Consider the following 18,281-nt stretch of genomic DNA (forward strand, 5'->3'; position numbering starts at 1 on the left):
ATGGCACATTATGACCATTGTGCTACAATGTCCGAACTGATTCTTGCATGCAAGCCCCTGGAGAATAGCAGTTTCGTCGCAAGTCAAGACTCCAAGCCATAAGATCAGCTGGTACAGATCTCTTGGACCTGTATGTCAATCAACTTATTACTGAAGCCGAATTTCAGATCGGATGGAACCTGATGGAATGAACTTCTGGTTCTCAAACGGCACTTCGTAAACTTGTTATTAGTGGAGTTGATCAGTATCGTGGAAACATTCATATCACGCAATTACTCCACGTTGACCACAGAACGGGCGTTCTCGTACGGACAACATGCACCATTCTTGGAATAGTCATTAAGTCTTCTCATCTTGCGTGGCCTGGCTCTGTCCAAACATGCATAAAGCGAAACTGTGGCAGAATCCGCGTGCAAGTCCATGGGCAGCATGGCGGAGTGCTCGGAATGCCCGGCGGCCTGGGTGGGAGGCAGCATATGAGCAAGTAATATCAACGACAGGTCGGTAATATGTGTAGGGCGGAGAGAAGATTTAGACTAATCGTCCGAAGATCCCGAATTCGACTCCATGGAACCATGACCCCGTACGTCCTAAGACGGCGAACATCATGTAACGAAACTCGAACTTCTTGGCCAAAACTCCCTGAATTGACTCGAATGCGTCGTCTCCTCGACCCCTGACAAGCCACACCCCTGTTTGACGAGCACCGAATCGTAAAGTCTCCGACTAAATACTGCCCCGGACTACTCCAGCAACAGCGAGCCAGAATAAACTTTTTTTGGAGCCCTCTTTGAGCGAACTCCCTTTTTGCCCAGCACACCATCTCACAGACCTGGGCAAGTGTCAGCATTGTCGCAATGCGGCTCTGGATTTTGACTTTTACACCCAAAACATCAGACTGCACTGCAGAATCATGCCAAAACTCCCGAGTCAGAGAAGGGGGAAACTTCGTCGCAAGTCTGCGGACAGATGCAGTCTGAAGTCTTGAACTCTATGTTCGGATGGCATGGGAACGATGGCGATGTTCGCAAGCAGCTCTTGCTGATAGCATATATCATCATGGGCGTCGCCTTAGGAACCCCATGATGGAAGAATACTAATCATCACTTTCTCTTGACACAACGGGCTCAACTCTCTTTTTCGCTTCTCTTTTGCAACTTACTTTCTTTTTGCGCAGTGCCGGCCATTGCTCTTCTCTGCATCCATTCGTTTGTAAACGCCAGAAACGTTAATCTTCACATTCTCTAGAGTGTCCCGACATCTAAACATAAATCACAATGAAGCCCTCCTTCCTTACCCTTGTTGGTCTCTTGGCCGCCTCTGTGGCTGCTAACCCCGTTCCTGCCAGCGGTGGTGCTGTTCTTGCACCCAGAGGCAACGGAGCCAACAACAACAACAACGGTGCCAACGCTGCGAAGGGCAAGCAAAATGGCAAGAAGAATGGGAACAACGGCGCCGCTGGAGGTGCGGCAAAGAACGGAACTGCTAATGCCGGCGGTGCTGCTGGTGGCGGTGCTGCTGCTGGTGGCGCCGCTGCTGGTGGTGCTGGTGCAAAGGCTGGCAACACTTCCGCTCTTGTCTTGCCTGATGGACGTATCAAGGCAGATGCGACACCCGAGAACTTCAATGTCCTCGAGAGTGTGTTCAAGAGTGCTGTTGTCAAGGGCGATGGTAAGTGATCCTTCATCCGTCTTGATGTCGAACCATTAAGCTGAAACTTGATCAGGTCTTGTGTTCAGCGACATCATTACTTTCCCCGAAGGCCAGGCCTCACTTGTAAGTATTGAAGCCATTTCATCACAAATATTAGACTTTTGCTTATAATTACTAGTTCGACAAAGCCACCAACACCAAGGCTTTCGCCATCAACATTGATGACAAGTCGGTCTTCGTCCCCAAGGGTGGTGAAGCTCAGTCGAACATTCGTCGTGCCGATCTGCTCCCCAGCATCAGATCTCAGCTCAACGACGTGGCTGTCACTGGTGTTCGCACTATGCACTTTTCCATTCAGCGCGATGCCACCAAGCCCCTCAACGCATCCCACGACTATCAGGTCTTCAACCTTGAGTCCAAGGATTTCTCCTTCCACCAGATCGATGTCCGTACTGGAGCCGACAACGGCAACGAGATTGCAGTCTTTGGTAACTCCAAGACCACTCCGCCTGCAAAGATCTTCTCAACTCCGTTCGGCGAGGGACAATTTGAGAACTTTGCGATCAAGATGGACTTCACTGCCAAGTATGTGCTCCTCTTTGAAATATTCCATCCTACAGTTGGCCAGTTTGACTAACAGCGTTTCACAGCACCGTCCAAGTGTTCCACAGCACCGCTAATGAGCCCTTGAAGCAGGTCACCGAGCCTGTCGCCAATGGTAAGTTCCCTTCCCAAGCACAGAGTGTGGCCAACCTAACATCATGCAGCTCTCGACGGCCTTGGTGAATACCACTTCTCTCTGCAGAAGAACCCCGTTGGAACCGCAACCCAGCCCACTGGCATTAAGGAGGCAATTATCTTTGGCGGCATCTTCATGGAGGACTCCACCTCCGGAACGGTTACCCTCCAGTAGTCACTTTAGTTGCTCAACCCTATCCTTGATTATTTTTCTGCAGCAGAGAGCTGTATCTTAAAGCCGACACCAGGCGCCAAGAATCAATTTTCAATGCAGATTACACCGCATAAGAGTACTGGAATTGCCAATGTGAATCATGAACTCCCCCCCCCCCCCCCCCCCCCCCCTGAAACTGATGAGAATATTATGTGACACGTGAATAACTCAACTACACGTGCATATTGACCAGATTGTTTATGCACCATCTTCCAACTGGCTACTTACCCTTGGAAACAGATTATCGCCAAGCCCGATGACATCAGCTTTTGATCATACACTGCATGTTGCTTATCTTCTATAATGAGACTCTTGTGGAGCATATTACATGATCTTGATAATTCCAGTCTAGACGTCTAAAGTCCCGGTGACACGCGCAACGCCGTAGGCCACTGACAAACATACAAGCGAAGAAATCAGAAGACCTTTTCCCTGCGCATGAAAACACTGCACACCAAGCAAATCGCCCCAGCAGCAATGATTGGCACATACGCCAGTTGGATTGCTCGAGTGATGCCATGGATTGCCTCGGCTCTAACCTCGGGTGAGGCCGAGTCGATCAAGCCGCTCCCAACACCCGCGAGAGCGTCAGAGATCACGTCAGCAGAGACATTGGGGAATACTTGCGCCAATGCACGTTGGCCATAGTTGACGAAAAGCGCCCCTGACATTCCCGTGCCGAGGACGATGCCGATCATTTGGCCCACAGTCATGAACCCTACACTGTAAGGGATCTCGTTCGGTTGAACCTTCATCTGGGCAACTGCAAATCCGGCCTGGCAGAAACAACCGACACCTGTGCCTAAGATGATAGTGTATCCGTAGATCTTGGCATTTGAGGTATGTTCGTCGACAATATCTGATATAAAAGGTCAGAGTATTTCAATACGCGCCTATAAAGGAGGGCAATGACTCACACAGCAGAACACCGCCGATAAGTTCGAGGGCTGAACCAGCAATGTACCATGGGTAGTAATACCCAGTGCGTCCCATAAATTGTCCATTGAGTAGGTTGAACGCGACCAGAAACAAGATAAAAGGTAAAAGATGGACAGATGTCTCAACTGCTGAGATTCCGCGGGTGAACTGATAGTATAGCGGCAGGTAGAAGATGCCAATGAAGCTTCCGAAAGTCGCAAGCACTGATAGTCTGGGATTAGCGATCGCGAAGATTGGGCAAAGAGTGGAGAGCAACACGGACTCATCGTGAAGAAAAGGCAGATCATGGTTCGGCTCTTCCAAAAATGCATGGGAAACAGACGATTCTCCCTTGATGTGCCAATAAAGTAGACTTGCTGCAAGACGAAGAGAATAGTCAAAACACCTGCTGCCACAAACAAACCAATGCTTTCGCCCTCGTCCCAACCCCAGAGAACCCCGCCAAAATTCATGGCCATGATAACGCAGAGCATTGCGCCGATGGAGAGAACTGTGCCAAGGTAGTCAATCTGCGCCAAGCGTTGAATGAGAGTCACGCCAGCTTGCGGTTTGAAGTCGGGAAGTAGGATAATGTAAATGGGTCCCACGACGGCACCCACCAGAAGGTTCAGATAGAAAGCCCAACGCCAAGTTGCTTTGCTCTCGCTGATGGCTCCTCCAACCACAGGGCCAAGAACAGTGCCAATACCCCAGATGAATCCAGTGAGACTCAGATATTTGGGGCGTTCGACATTGGTGGTCGTCACTGACAACAGTGTGAGAAGTCCCATGTACATTCCACAACCACCCGCACCCGCAATTGCGCGACCGACAATAAAGGAGTTGATGTCGGGAGCGGCGCCGCAGAGTGCGGAAGCGGCCATGAAGACAGTTGTAGACCCAAGATACAGCTTCTTAGCCGAGAACGTTCCATATGCCTTTGACCAGGGTAGAGTTGTGGCGGCCGAGGCCAATGCGAAGGAAACTCCGAGCCACGGGACGAGATCGACGCGGTGATATGTTTGGACGACTTTTGCTTGAACATTGGCGACAACTGTGTTGTCTAAGGCGTAGAGGAACAAGGCCGAGAGGAGAGCGCAGATCACAAGAAACCACTGAGAAGCAACTAGTTTAGCTCAGTCTTCGGAGGGTCCAGAGGAAATGGAAAGGGGCTGAGGGTGTTTGGGAGGCCGATACAACGCACCTTTACACCGTGGATTGTTCGTGGCGGGTCAGCGTCTTCAGTGTCATTGAGAGCCTGGGTGTCAACAGGTTCTTCTTTGCGAGATGGCTCGGAGGATGGCGAAGGTGGTGTCGGAACACCTTCATCACTTCGCGCGGCCTCTTTCTTCTCCAAATCGGCCATGTTTGTGAATCCAAATGGAAGCTCTCAAAGATTTTGAAAAGGTTGCTTTGCAACAAAGGTTCAGGGGGAAAAAAAGGAAAATCTTCTGAGATCACCTTCTGGTAGCTTGACCGGATTCCAAATGTGACGTCTAGGTCTCTTCACGGCGGCTTCGTATATGTAACACGAGCAGAGTAGAGTACAGACATCATCTGTCTGTTGACTAGGATGCAGCAAAAACTTTGCAAGCAAACAAAAACTCCACGGCGATTAGAAATCAGCTTGCCGAATGTGGAAGTGTCACTATTGCGAATCGAGAATACTACCTATGGCGAATCTCTCTTAAACGGGTAGTGGGCCTGAACCCCCGGTCCGGGCCGTCGTAAGTAGGATCCGCGATGCGGCTTTGCCGCGGAAGACCCCTAGGATTTGCTGCAGTGCTAAACTTTAATATCGCTGCACTGTGTGACAAGTTGACATTGTGTGGCTGTTGACAAGGCTAGTGCCCAGGTTTGTCGATGAGGTATAAGCCATGGGTGCTTTGCATCATCGCGCCCTGGAAACGGTTACGTGTTGTGGGAGACCCCCACGGAGAGATGTTTGGAAAGCTTGCCAAAAGCAACAACGAATAAGCAACTCATGTGACTTGGACGTCGAGATCATGTCATTACCCCTTTCACTTTGCCATAATAGAAGGACAGCTCCGTTGTTGTAAGACTCGAAGTTGCAAACAAGTCTCTGTTTTGGACCCCAAACTTATTTACACCATTTGTTCTGTCGAGACTTCGGAGTCGAGCCAATCATCATGATCATCACGCGGTCCCAGCCTACGGCTGACTCGCCATCAACTGTTCGGCTCCATTACCCCCAGGCAGAGGCAGCAACTCAGGTTGTCGACCCTGGCAAAGTTCTCGTGTCTTTCCTCGTCTCTCCGATCAACCCACAAGACTTGTTGGTCATTGCGGGTCGATATCCCGTGAAACCATCTTACACCCACGATGGCGAGCCGATCTTAGGTTACGATGGCGTCGCGCGAGTTGAGGCCGTAGGAGCCGAATCCCCGTCCTCCACGACCCCGGCCTCAACGCTACGGCCCGGCGATCTCGTCATCCCGCGCCGCCATGGTCTAGGAACTTGGCGAAGCCAGACTACTCTCAACTCTGTCGATGTGATCCGCCTTTCGCCTACCGAAGATCTTGTTGGCGCATCGCTCCTTCGGATGGCTTTTTTGCCTGCCTACCTTCTCGTCGAGGACGTGAAAGCACTGAAGCCTGGCGACTGGATTGTCCAAAACGTAGGATCCGGGACTATTGCGCGATTGGTGTCTCAATTTGCGCGCATCAAGGGGGTCCATACTATCAGCATCGTACGCGACCGCAGTCCGGACTCTTTGGAAGCCCTAAAGGCCGACTTGTTGAACGAGGGGGCTGAAGCTGTCCTTACCGAGTCTGACCTTCAAGCACGAGGTGCCGGTGCGCATCCTGCTCTCGCCGACGCAGCGGGCCGCAACCGCGTGGCGCTAGCCATCGATGGCGTCTTCGGGAATCCTGGAGAGCGACTCGCGTCTTTGCTTTCACATGGAGGGACCTATGTTAACTATGGATCTCTTGGCGGGGCGGATGGGGTTGTGTGTCTTTCGCAGCGCCTCTTGTTCTGGTCTGAAATCAAGTTCCGCAACTTTCGTCTTTCTGAGCAACTCAGTCAGCGGACGCCCGCGCAACTGGAGTCTCTCCTGCTTTGGTTTCAGCATCTACTGGCCCAAGGTGCCCTGGTGACACCTAATGTACAGGCAATCCAAGTCCCGGTGTCGACTGAGGGAAGGAATGACTTCGAGCAGAGCTTCAATGCTGCCGTATCTCTTGGTCCTGGAGAGGGCATAGGAAACTTGAAGCGCGTGCTGAAGTTTACCCATAGTTTGTAGAGAACTTGAACCAGGTGTACAAATCGACTCAAATAAACTGAAATCAAAAATGTTGCTGTATCTATACATCGGGATCAGAAGTGCATCTAAGATAACTTTGATTCTATTCTTGACAAGAGTCAGCCCCAAATCAAGTCGACGGCAAAAATAACATTGCACCTTGACCCAATTCCATGCAACATGGGTACTTTACGCACGAGCAGGCGAAAGAGATTCAGTTTACTCGCATAACCCACTTCAATTGCTGATCCTAGTCTGTACATACAACTTCAGTCGACATACTGCTTTTCCTTCTCAATGGTCTTGGCGTTGTACTTGCGCAGCTGATCCTCCAACCCCGGGATCGGCTCATCAAAGTCAATGCGAGCACTATTCATAAATCTGGCCAAGAAACTATAGATTCCCTGCACGTAGAAGATCTCCGTAATCTCCTCGTTACTGAATGTTTTCTTGGCTTCCACAATGGTCTCTGTATCAACCTTCTCTTCGCGTCCGAGAGTCGTAACAATGCGCCCCAAAAGGCGTTGACGCACAGTGAAAAGACCCTCTGGCAAATCTTCATCGGCCTTGCGAAGAGCAGTGAACTGTTCCTCGGAGAAGCCAAAAATACGAGCAACGGGCTCGTTCACGTCCCACTCATAAGGAGCATTCAAGGTAGCTGCTGTACGTAGAACGATGAGTTGCCAATCGGTGGAGCGGATCTGTCGTTGTTCGCTCCAGGCCGAGGACAGGAGGTTCATGAATGGTTTGAAGAATACATTGCTGTTTGCGAGGAGCTGTTTCCATTAGAGTCAAATTCGAGGTCTTCAAAGTCTCCCGGCCGCCTTGGGATCTCTGCGGGGTCTCAATCGCACCTTGAAGACATTCCTCTCAAATGGAAGAGTTTGAAGAGCAGCCTTAATGTCAGGCGGAGCTGTGCTTGAGTCGACGTAGGGCAGCAAGTGCTCGTTCGTGACAGTACGATCATCCCAGGAAGCCATAATTGCAGATAATGATGTCAAAAGCTTGTAAACAGCTGGAGGACTTGGGATTAATGAGTTGCAGAGTTGATTGTTGTAGATCGTGGTGACGAAGAGACTTACAACCATCCGGCCTTTAAACACCGTTGAGACTTATCTTCTGTCAAGGTTATCAACCCAATGCCATTTTCTTCCCAACTTGCATCATCCTACCAATGGCGCCATGTATTGAGCAGATGATGACCTGCTTCACACTCCGGCCGTTGAACATGGTCATATGTTAGAGTTTGAGTCGAAGCGGTTCTATTGTCTGCGGCTCAAGCCTCCGGTTCGTCTAATGTGGAGAACGGACAAGGAAGATGGCCAAGAAGAACACAGTTGGGCGAACACTGTGCGCGCGGGGGTTACATCTTCGTCTTGTTGAAGACTCATGTGATTCAGGAACAGCAACCCTGTTAGCAAAACCATGTTTTTTCTGCAACTTCAACCTATTTAGGGGTTTCGTAATATGATGACCCCTTTCGGTTAAGATCTCTCCTCATATTACCGACTACGTCTCTCCGATCGACAGGGTATGTCGCATCAACTATTAGATGGCGTCAGTAAAAATGTACGTACTTCAATAGGGTAAAAAACGAACAATCTGATAATCCGATCCTATCTCCCTCATATCCACCTATGAATAGTCTCAAAGTAAAGCAGAAGTAGAGAAAGACTGGAGACGGATGTAGTGACGCCATTCAACAGTCGTTGTGATAGCAGATATTCTCATGCACAACATGGGTAATGTCTTCAAGAGCCATGTTCGTCGCTCCTGCCCCACTTCCGTCCGGGGCCTTGAATAGCATCTAGTCTTGATGCTAAGCTCTCTTAATATCCAACGATATTGCTGGGCCGGGGTGATTCACTCTGGTTTTGTGATGAGAGATGACTCGTATGATTGATCCGAGAATCATCTGCATATGTTCTTTCTCATGTCGCCATCCGTTACAGCTTACGAGGGACGGCTGGAACCGGCGGCTCCCGGGGTTCTTGCCGTTCTTTGCGGCACAAACTGACGAGCATCGGTTCGATCGTCGTCAAAAGTTTCCGTTGTATTCGACACCGGCTGGAAGAAGGCATTTTCAAGCAGGCCGTGAGGCCTAGAATGTCTCTTTACACCGTTACCATGAGCCATTTTCCTACAACCTCCACGCCGAGCGTGACTCTTCATGCAACAGCAAAAGTGCCATCACAACAGACAAGTTCGGCTCCATGTTGACATTCTCAGTTTTCAAGCAGAGTAGGATGCGAAGACTGAACCGGCTTTATCGGGAAAGGACTGTAACTCCGCAAAGACTGACTCAAGTCGGAGTTTCAAGCTGTCTAGATGCGTCTTAGAAGGGTTCTTCCTCGCTATCACGCGGTGATGGCTCCTTTGATCTGGGGCGATACATCTACAAAGTTGCCCGGCTCTAGCCCCAGTATCGGTGGTATGAAGTTGCAGACAGGTCACTAGGGCCAGTGTTTTGACTCGGAAACGCATCCATGTTGACGTAGCGCCGGATTTGAGGCATGTTTGTAAAGTTGGCATCGATGTTGAGGACGAGGGCTGGAGGGAGCACGCCATAACTTTACCACGAGGAGTCTGCGATGTGACTCAGGATCGTTCTCACACAATTGCTAAGCTTTGAGAGGGCTCTCGCCTCTACATTCGCAATCATCTAGGAAACTGACGAGATCCATTTCCTGGTAGCGGAAAGTCGGGAGATGCGGCCACGCCCAGGATGACCTTGATCAAACTTGCCGCAGATGGTGACATGGGAAGCCCAAAGTTGCTTCCGCGCGGGGGTGACTATGGCATGACAGTGGTTCAGGCATCTAGAGCTGTATGCTGATGGAACTCCCATGCTGTTGGTTATGGAGAGTTTCCATCGGAGGCAAGAGCAACGGGCTGACGAAAGAGCGACGACCTATTGATTGGAACGCTTCAGATTGTGGCACAAATGCACAAATAATTTGAATTCTCTAGTATCATTTATAAGCTGAATCTCACGCCCATGATACCGGAAAACAACACATCATAGAACCCAACGAACCTTTGTGCCTTCAAACTGCAACATTTGTGTATTCCTTTCCTAAGTCTTCCACTCTACTGAACCTTTTATTACCCGCCTACCTTTGACTACTACGATGCAGTTATTTCGTCATATCGAGAAGCATGAAGACTTCTTCCTCCCCAGCCCTGATGAACTTGCTTTCGGTATTCACGACAAATCTTTCAGTAAGGAAAGTGCGTTAGCCTTTTCGGAGGTCGAAGTCAGTTTTCCTGCGACAGAGATTCAGCAGGAAGTTCTCGGTGAAGATGTTCAGTGGGCAGAAGTTGAACTTTTTGCCGGGAAGCCATCTTCCTTTGGTCTCGAAAACGTCTTCAACGCTTGGAACTCTCTAGCGTCACACCGTAAGTTCTATATCTGTCTTCTTCTCAAAATTTCTTCGATCACTAGCTCATTCCTGACTCCTTCGATCAGATATCTGCCTTAGATCTTACATCACCAAAGACACCGACTCAGGCCAAATGCACGTCGTAGTTCTCCGCCGGGTCGAGGGCATTCGATGGGACCATCCGGACAAGAGTCTCACTGAACATAGTCAGACTCCAGCTTATGTGACTGTTGAGAGTACTCGCCGTCGGGACGGTATCAGCCTGGTACTTCATTTTCATCGTGCTCTGATTGATACAACATCTTTGCACATGATCAAGCTCGACTATGCTCTTCAAGTACATGGGCTACCCGGCCTTGAGACTGCTGGATTTGCCACATATATCCGATATCTCGACCAAAAAAGACAACATGCTAGAGCCTCCAAGGCTTTCTGGACTGAAACCATGGCCGAGGTCGTCCCCCCATCCGTATTCAGTGCTCACGCTGATGAATACACCCAAAGCACCAACAGGGGCAGGCATGGTGTCAGCGCTGTCATCAGCGGGCCGGAACTAGCGCAACTCAATGATCTCGAAGCTCACCACCGCCTGGGTTCTTGGCGTCAGACGTTTTTCGAGGTCGTTTGGGCACATGTGATCAGTACTCACACTGGCTCTGACGATGTCGTCTTCGGTACAGTTCGACGAGATGAGAGCTTCATCGGCTCAGATACTTGCGTTGGGTGCGTTGATCAGACATATCCCGTCCGCTTCCATGTTGAGAGCGACGAGGGTTTAGCTATCAGTGAAGCTTCCAAGGCTCTCGATGTCTACCACTCTCAAGCTGGTCGCCACGCATTCATCGGACTCGAGGAAATCCAACGTCAGGCCCCAACCCTTAGTTCGGTTGAGACTGCTGTCAGTTACAGTCAAACGACGAATACACCATGCATCGCTCCCGGGCTGCGAAGGTTCCCTGTCGTTCTATGCATCAGCGACAGTGGGGTGCTGAGGCTCACTCTCAAGTGTAAGGCCTATATTCCTCTTGAAGAGATTGAGGTTGTGCTGCAACACTTCGTCTCCGGTATCATCAGTGCCGCGGCCAAGTTGAAGCTTGCAGACGACTGCAAGCTACTAGGGTCCGATCTTGTATCGGAAGATGAGCTACGCTCCATCATGTCGCAGTCCTTGTCTAAACGCAGTGCCGACCCTACGACTATCCATCGTCTATTTGAGAAGACCGCCGCTGCGTTCCCCGAGAGAACCGCACTTGAGTCTGAAGGCAGGGCACCTGTCACATATCTCACGCTCAACAGCCAAGCCAATCTGCTGGCGAGAAGGCTCAAGTTGGAGAAGGGATCGTTCGTGCCCATTCTGGCTGAAAGGTCTTTGGAACTTGTTATCGCAGTCTTGGCCGTGCTCAAATCTGGGGCAGCCTACACTATTCTCGATCCCGAAACTCCCCTCAGCCGCCTAGAGCAGATTATAGACGATCTCAGTCCTGCTACTATCCTAGCTAGCCATCGATTCGTCGATGTACTTCCCAACGCCTCAGACATCGAGCATGTTCTCTCTTCTTCGGGAGATAGCCTAGCTGTTCCTTCATCTGATGAGTCGGCCAACCTTGGTGTCGAGATCCATCCCGAAGACCATTGTTACGTGATATACACCTCCGGTAGCACAGGAAAGCCCAAGGGTGCCCTACTCACACATCGCGCGGCTGCGAGCGGCATAGCGCACCAGTCTCTGAACGGACTTGAACGGTGGCTTCTATTCTACAATCCCAGCTTCAGCGCTGCTCAACGCACAATTTTGGGAACGCTTGTCCATGGAGCGACCTTGATCCTTGCCAGCAAGGAGTCTCTGAAAATCGACCTTGCTGGTGTCATCAACAGCTTCTCAGTAGACTCTCTTGGCATCACTCCGTCTGCTCTGTCGCTGTTACAGCCCGAGGAGGTACCTAGTCTCAAGCAAATTACCTTGGTGGGTGAGCAGATTTCGCGAGATCTTGTTGAGATCTGGTCAGCACGAAAGGGCCTACATCTGAGAAACACCTACGGGCTGAGCGAATGCACTCAGCTCAACTTTGGAAAGGAGCTTCAACTATCACCTGGAGGTGCTTTCAACCATCGCTTAGTCGGCTATCCGGCCGATACTACTGATGCATTTGTTCTAGGCCATGATGGTGAACAACTTGCGCCTCTTCTTGTCGCGGGCGAGCTTTGTCTTTCTGGTCCACAGCTCGCTGAAGGCTACCTCAATGAGGCAGCGCTCACCGCGCGCGCCTTTGTCGACAACCCCTTTGGTGCCGGCAAGCTTTACCGGACTGGTGACAAAGCCCGTCGACTTGCGGATGGTCAGATTGAGATCTTGGGACGAGCGGACATGCAAGTCAAGATCAATGGCCAGAAGGTTGAGCCCGCAGAGATTGACCGGCTACTGCGATCCGTTGATGCTATCGCCGCATCTGTCACTTTGGGCATCAGTCTGAACGATCGCAGAGCACTGGCTTCAGCCATCGTCCTTGCAGACAAATCCATCTTCAGAACGTCAGTGACCTCTGCTAGAGAGCTCTTACACCAGAGCTTGCCTGCCTACATGGTGCCCAGCATCTGGTTCCCTGTGAAAGAGATCCCCAAAAACGCCAATGGGAAGATCAACTACGCTTTTCTACGCAGCTCTGCTGAGGACCTAGGGGTTTCTGGTTTTACTAAGCTCATAAAAATTGGTGACGACAACGATGTCGTTGATGCTGTCAACAAGTCAGAGATCGTTATTGCATCAGCTTGGTCAAGCATTCTGAAGATTGACCGATCAATTATCAGAAGATCGCATTCATTCCTGGACCTAGGCGGATCATCGATTGAAGCTATCAAGGTTGTGTCTGAGCTGCGCAAAGCCGGATTGTCAGTCGAGCTGAGTGAGCTGCTCGGGGAAACATCTCTTAGAACAATGGCAGCCCAGTCACAGGCATTCAATGCTGAGTCCCAGAAAGCGCCCGAACCTTTCGCCTTTATTGCCGACCCCCGTCTTGCTTCCAACTTACGACGTGACGTCAACATCGTTGACGCTTATCCTGCAACACCATTTCAGGAGACTATGTTGTCAACTTTGAACACGCCATCCGACCCTTACACATACTCACGGAGTTGGGATGTTGCTACGGTCGACCTTCCAAAGCTGAGAGCGAGTTTTGACCAAGTGTTTCGTTCACGGGACATCCTTCGGGCGGTCTTTCTACCACATAAACGATCTTTCCTGCAGACTATTCGCCATGATCTACCACTTCCCTGGTACGAGTCTTCGGAACCACTAGAGTCCTTCATTTCGAAGCAAGACCCTTACCAGTGGGAACTAGACGCCCCCCTATGGAACGCCACAGTTCTCTCTGGTCACGTCCTGGTGGTTTCAATGCACCACTCGCTCTTCGATTACTGGTCTCACAAGTTTCTTTACGAAGATGTGGCATCAGTCTACTTAGGCAAGACCGTTACAGATCGGCCAGCCTTCAGCAACTTTGTCAGACATCTGCAATCCCAAGACAGCGCCTTCAGTCAAAGATTCTGGTCTGAATATCTTAAGGGGGCGCAGACCACGAAGTTGAATCACTCCCCGGGCGAGGAAACCAGCAAGATTGAACTTGAACTTGGTTTCAGCGTCAGCCAGCAAGCTCGACGTCTCGGTTCTACACTTGGCGCAGTCGTTTATAGTGCCTGGTCCATTCTGCTTTCACATCACTTAGGAAGTGACGATGTCACATTTGCAACCACTATCTCTGGAAGAGAGATTACCGTGGCCGACATAAATGAGATCGACGGTCCCACCATGACCACGGTGCCCCAACGCATCCGAGTAGATCCCAGCTCCACCGTCAGAGACCACTTGAAGGGGACTCTTTCAGGGTTCGCACAGCTCCTCAAACATTCACAACTCGGTGTTGTTGGCGCTTTGCGTGCTGGTAACCTTCCCAGCAAGGCCTTTGACACACTTGTCAACATTCTTGTCAGTCAGGGCGATGAGGGAAGTGCTTCTAGGCAGAATGCTGGAGAAGTCTTTCGGGCACATGGTCGTCGACCTCAGTGGGCGTCCGGCTCTGATACTACTGTGCTTGAAGTAGAGGAAGGTCCCGCCGCAACGATCATCCGCTTGATCAGTACGATGGAATCTCGCAGGTTGCACTTCGTCAGAGACTCATTTGTCAATATTGTCAATGCCTTGCTCACTCAACCGAATACGAAGCTCGCGTCGGTGTCAGTTATGGACCATGCAGAGAGTGATTATCTCTCCAACACGCTCTCCAACCGCACGAGTCTTCGACTCCCTGAAGCAGAACTTCTTCACAGTGCATTCGAGAGAATAGCCGCCGCCACGCCGGACGCTACTGCCATCGACTTTGACGGCAATGAGATCGTGTCGTATGCACTACTCGACAGACTTTCGAATCAATTCGCTCACACTCTCACTGCTCACGGCGTCTCTTCAGGAGACCTGGTGCCTCTCATGCTTGAAAAGTCAGTCGACATGATGGTTGCTATACTGGGCGTTATGAAGGCAGGAGGAGCGTATGTCCCTCTCAGTCCGGACAATCCGAAGGAGAGAAATGGCTTTGTGGTTTCCGATACAAGAGCGAAGCTTCTCGTGGCCCACTCACAACATGCTGAATTCGGAATCTACATCAAACAACTCTACGGCATTCAAACGCTGGTCATGCCAAGTCACGAAACGCTGATTACCGTCACAAGCGATGGATCCGATGCCAACATCGCGCCGTCAACACGCACGACACCCGACAATCTTGCCTACATGATCTACACATCTGGCAGCACTGGCATGCCCAAGGGCGTCATGGTACCTCACCGAGCGGCCGCAGCTGCAGTCGCCAGCATGGCACAGGTCGAAGGCCGATTCCAGGGTAGCTGGCGGACTTTGCAATTCGCCAACTACGTCTTCGATGCATCTGTGCAAGACTTCTTCAACACACTTAGCACTGGCGGAACCCTTTGCATGGCGCCCACCGAAACCTTGCTTTCTGATATTGCTGGATGCATCAACCGCATGAATGTAAGGCAAGCAATTGTCACCCCAACGGTCGCGAAGCTCTTCAGTCCCGAAGATGTTCCAGACTTTGAGACCCTAATAGTAGGCGGTGAGCCTCTGACTCCAGACGTCGTTGATGTTTGGAGCCGTCACTGTAAAATCTTGAATGTGTACGGGCCGACAGAAACCTCCATGGTGGTGACGACTAAGAGCATCGAGCCGTCGTCGGAAGTCACGGGTCATTGCATTGGAAACATAGGCGCTCCTTTTCCCACTGTCATGGCTTTCATCCTTAGTCCAGACGGCGAGACCTTGGCACCATACGGCGCTGTTGGCGAGCTCTGCATCGGAGGACCGCAAGTTACCGACGGCTACATGAACAGGCTCGACTTGACAGAAGCCGCCTACGTCGAAAGCAACACTCTTGGTACACGCATCTATCGTACAGGAGACCTGGCGCGTTGGCTTCCAGGGGGCGAGATCGAATGTCTCGGACGAAAGGACAATCAAGTCAAGATCCATGGCCATCGCATCGAACTTGGAGAGGTCGAGAACTCAATCCGCCGTTCCGGCCTCGTCAAGGATACAGTGGCGCTAGCTGCTACTATTCAAGGCAAGGCGTATCTTGTGGCATTCTGCATCTTTGACGAAGCTCTTGCGCCCATTGACCCAAGTGGTGTTCAAGAACCGTCAACTTCCCGGGCCTCTTGTGGTGTTTTGCGCGAGAATATGCGTTCGCTGGCGACATACATGGTTCCGAAGTTCGTTATTCCGATGAGCGCTTTCCCCAAGCTGCCCTCGCGCAAAGTCGACCGCAAGGCCCTCAAAGTGCTGGCCAACGAGCTCGACAGGGAGTACTTGGCGAAATGCACGCTGGAGACTCCGGGCGAGGACCATCAAGTCGTTCCAGTCCAGACACCATCAGAAGAAATCTTGGAGCTTGTCTGGGCTGATATCTTCGGTGTCTCCCAAAATGAGATCGGACGTGAGGCAAATTTCTTCACGCTTGGTGGTGATTCTATTTCTGCCATCAGCCTGACAGGTCAGTTGCGACGAGTAGGCTACTCGCTGACGGTGCTTGATATCCTCAAGTCTCCCAAGCTGAAAGACATGGCTTTCACCTTGCGCAAGATACAAGCACACGGTCAGGTAGTTGAGCGTTCATTCGAGGTTCCTCAATCCGTCAAGGTAGCTGCCCAAGAAACTGGGATTGCATGGGATGCGGATGTCGACCACGGTAAGTTGTCCCCTGCATCGTTTCCAGTACGACTCCCAGCTAACTGTTCCTCAAGTGTACCCATGCCCTCCCGGCCAAGCAGAATTCCTCAAACAGGGTGGCCGAGAGTCACAGATGTGGGCGCTGCAGACTGTACGGCGTATGACGGCGGATGTTGACCCAGATACATGGATTGAAGCGACCAGCCATCTCACGGAGGTCAACGAGATCCTGCGGACGACATGGATCGACACTCCAGAAGCTGGCTGGGTCGGAGTTGTTCTTCACGGCTCTGAATTGAACGTTGCCAAGGTGGCCCTGGACTCCGAGGCAGAGTCTTCGAGCTTCATCGAAGAGTTTTGGCAGGCGCGTTTCGAGTTTGGTCGTCCATTCATCAAATACGCCGTCATCGCCCACAGCGACGCTTCTTGGGACCTCGTCATCAAGATGGACCACGCCGTATACGACGGCACTTTGCTTCGCGTATTCGATGACCACTTTGGCGCCATTCTCCGGGGCGAAAGCGTGCCACCGCCAGTCGAATTCCGCGACTTCTCCCAACATGTCTTTGCGGAAGACAAGACGTCAAGCCTTAGTTATTGGAAGGCAAAGGTGGATGGGCTTAGGCCTGTCAACCAGAAGCTGTATGGTCGAAATCTCGCTACAGTCTCATCGCCAAAGATTACCGCTAGCTTGCGTAGAGAGGTCGTGACAACGGACATTGACCAAGTAGCTTCTCGCCTCGGAGTCACTCCGAGCATCATCTTCCAAGGAGCATTCTCCCTTTGGCTGGCTGCAGCGACCGAAGCCACAGATATCCGCTTTGACTACTTGCTGAGCGGTCGCAACGTAGCGCTACCGGATCCTCAATCCATCAACGGAACGCTGGCCAACTTTTTGCCATTCCGAACGCCCATTCATCCGAAGGAATCAGTGCGCGACTTCCTCGGGAAGCTACAAGATGACTTTTGGGATGTGACCGAGAACGGCCTGGTCGGTCTCGACGATATTTACGGTGTTGCTGGTCTACCTCGCGAGACACACGGAAATCGAATCTTGTTCCTCTCTCAACCGTTCGAGCCAGCAGCCAAGGATGACCCCAATTGCCGCTACCGATGGCTTGTCATGTCAAAGTCGAAGGTGCGGATGTACCAGCCATACGCGCTGGTTGTCGAAGTGTCCAAGTCGCTGGGTGATCGTCATATACTGAAGGTCATGTATGACGACACCATCTTGGATCTGGCAGTGGCGGAAAATATTGCGGATGATATAGTTGCTTTGATCGAGGTTCTAACGGATGCCACCACGGCGGATTTGGTACTCGAAGAGTTGTGAATAGGACCAAGGGCCTTGACGTAGAACGATAGAAACTTTCGCTTGGCGTACAGTAATTGATTCTTTCCCACATTCTAAAGCGATTCAATCGAAATCCGGGAATGATTTTGGATAAGCTATGTTCTTCAGACATCTCTCGAGAAAGTGTGGAAGAGACGGTGTGTGGTCATGATTGAAGCCTTGGCGCTCACTTCGGCAATTTCCTCCGGAAATCAAGACATGATATTTCTTGGCAAAAAGAAACGCCAAGTGGCCAAGTGGCCAAGACAACGACCGAATTGACTGAAGCTTTGGGGCGTCGGGACCACGGACAGGACTCCTTTCTTGGCCAACCCTCCACAGTTCCTCCACAATCCACCATCCACATCACGACGCGGGGGACCGACAAGGAAGAGCAACCTTTCCAACAAAGAGATGGATCACTGGGGGAGATTGCAGCTTCGTGCGGGGGAATCTCGACTAACGACGCAAGTCGAATCCATCCGATTGTTGGCTAGTTTTCTCCGTTGACCATGGTCGAGAAATTCCATCAATCAGTTGC

At 51.1% G+C, this 18,281-nt stretch overlaps 5 protein-coding genes across 5 annotated transcripts; 3 read left to right on the plus strand and 2 right to left on the minus strand.

The window, feature by feature from the left end:
* Nucleotides 1-1,277: 1,277 nt before the first annotated feature.
* BDP55DRAFT_707506 (uncharacterized protein) lies at nt 1,278-2,673 on the plus strand (the record flags this gene model as incomplete). The annotated part of the gene is made up of 5 exons (XM_060578075.1): nt 1,278-1,671; nt 1,727-1,776; nt 1,832-2,238; nt 2,304-2,371; nt 2,421-2,673. 5 exons carry the CDS (start codon nt 1,278-1,280, stop codon nt 2,564-2,566), a joined length of 1,065 nt encoding a protein of 354 aa, XP_060424290.1. The 3' UTR covers nt 2,567-2,673.
* Nucleotides 2,674-2,997: 324 nt separating this feature from the next.
* BDP55DRAFT_591982 (major facilitator superfamily domain-containing protein) lies at nt 2,998-4,889 on the minus strand (the record flags this gene model as incomplete). The annotated part of the gene is made up of 5 exons (XM_060570935.1): nt 2,998-3,464; nt 3,523-3,747; nt 3,807-4,289; nt 4,332-4,638; nt 4,728-4,889. The coding sequence occupies 5 exons, from the start codon at nt 4,887-4,889 to the stop codon at nt 3,022-3,024; spliced, it is 1,620 nt and encodes a 539-aa protein (XP_060424291.1). The 3' UTR covers nt 2,998-3,021.
* A 544-nt stretch (nt 4,890-5,433) lies between these two features.
* BDP55DRAFT_719775 (uncharacterized protein) lies at nt 5,434-6,817 on the plus strand. Its single transcript, XM_060578450.1, has one exon. The coding sequence runs from the start codon at nt 5,674-5,676 to the stop codon at nt 6,787-6,789; it is 1,116 nt and encodes a 371-aa protein (XP_060424292.1). The 5' UTR covers nt 5,434-5,673; the 3' UTR covers nt 6,790-6,817.
* A 241-nt stretch (nt 6,818-7,058) lies between these two features.
* BDP55DRAFT_772506 (AhpD-like protein) lies at nt 7,059-7,825 on the minus strand (the record flags this gene model as incomplete). The annotated part of the gene is made up of 2 exons (XM_060581140.1): nt 7,644-7,825; nt 7,059-7,565 (listed from the first exon to the last, which is right to left on the minus strand). Exons 1-2 carry the CDS (start codon nt 7,767-7,769, stop codon nt 7,059-7,061), a joined length of 633 nt encoding a protein of 210 aa, XP_060424293.1. The 5' UTR covers nt 7,770-7,825.
* A 2,095-nt stretch (nt 7,826-9,920) lies between these two features.
* Nucleotides 9,921-18,063, plus strand: BDP55DRAFT_755497 (uncharacterized protein; the record flags this gene model as incomplete). Its single annotated transcript, XM_060580746.1, has 3 exons — nt 9,921-10,188; nt 10,259-16,426; nt 16,482-18,063. The coding sequence occupies 3 exons, from the start codon at nt 9,921-9,923 to the stop codon at nt 17,738-17,740; spliced, it is 7,695 nt and encodes a 2,564-aa protein (XP_060424294.1). The 3' UTR covers nt 17,741-18,063.
* Between the last annotated feature and the right edge of the window lie 218 nt (nt 18,064-18,281).

Source organism: Colletotrichum godetiae (assembly GCF_030913485.1).
Source record: "Colletotrichum godetiae strain CBS 193.32 chromosome Unknown BDP55scaffold_59, whole genome shotgun sequence".
Lineage (NCBI taxonomy): Eukaryota > Fungi > Ascomycota > Sordariomycetes > Glomerellales > Glomerellaceae > Colletotrichum > Colletotrichum godetiae.

Bases quoted from the DNA above. Each gene is read 5' to 3' on its own strand.
- BDP55DRAFT_719775 (XM_060578450.1), top strand. From the start codon at position 5,674: ATGATCATCACGCGGTCCCAGCCTACGGCTGACTCGCCATCAACTGTT.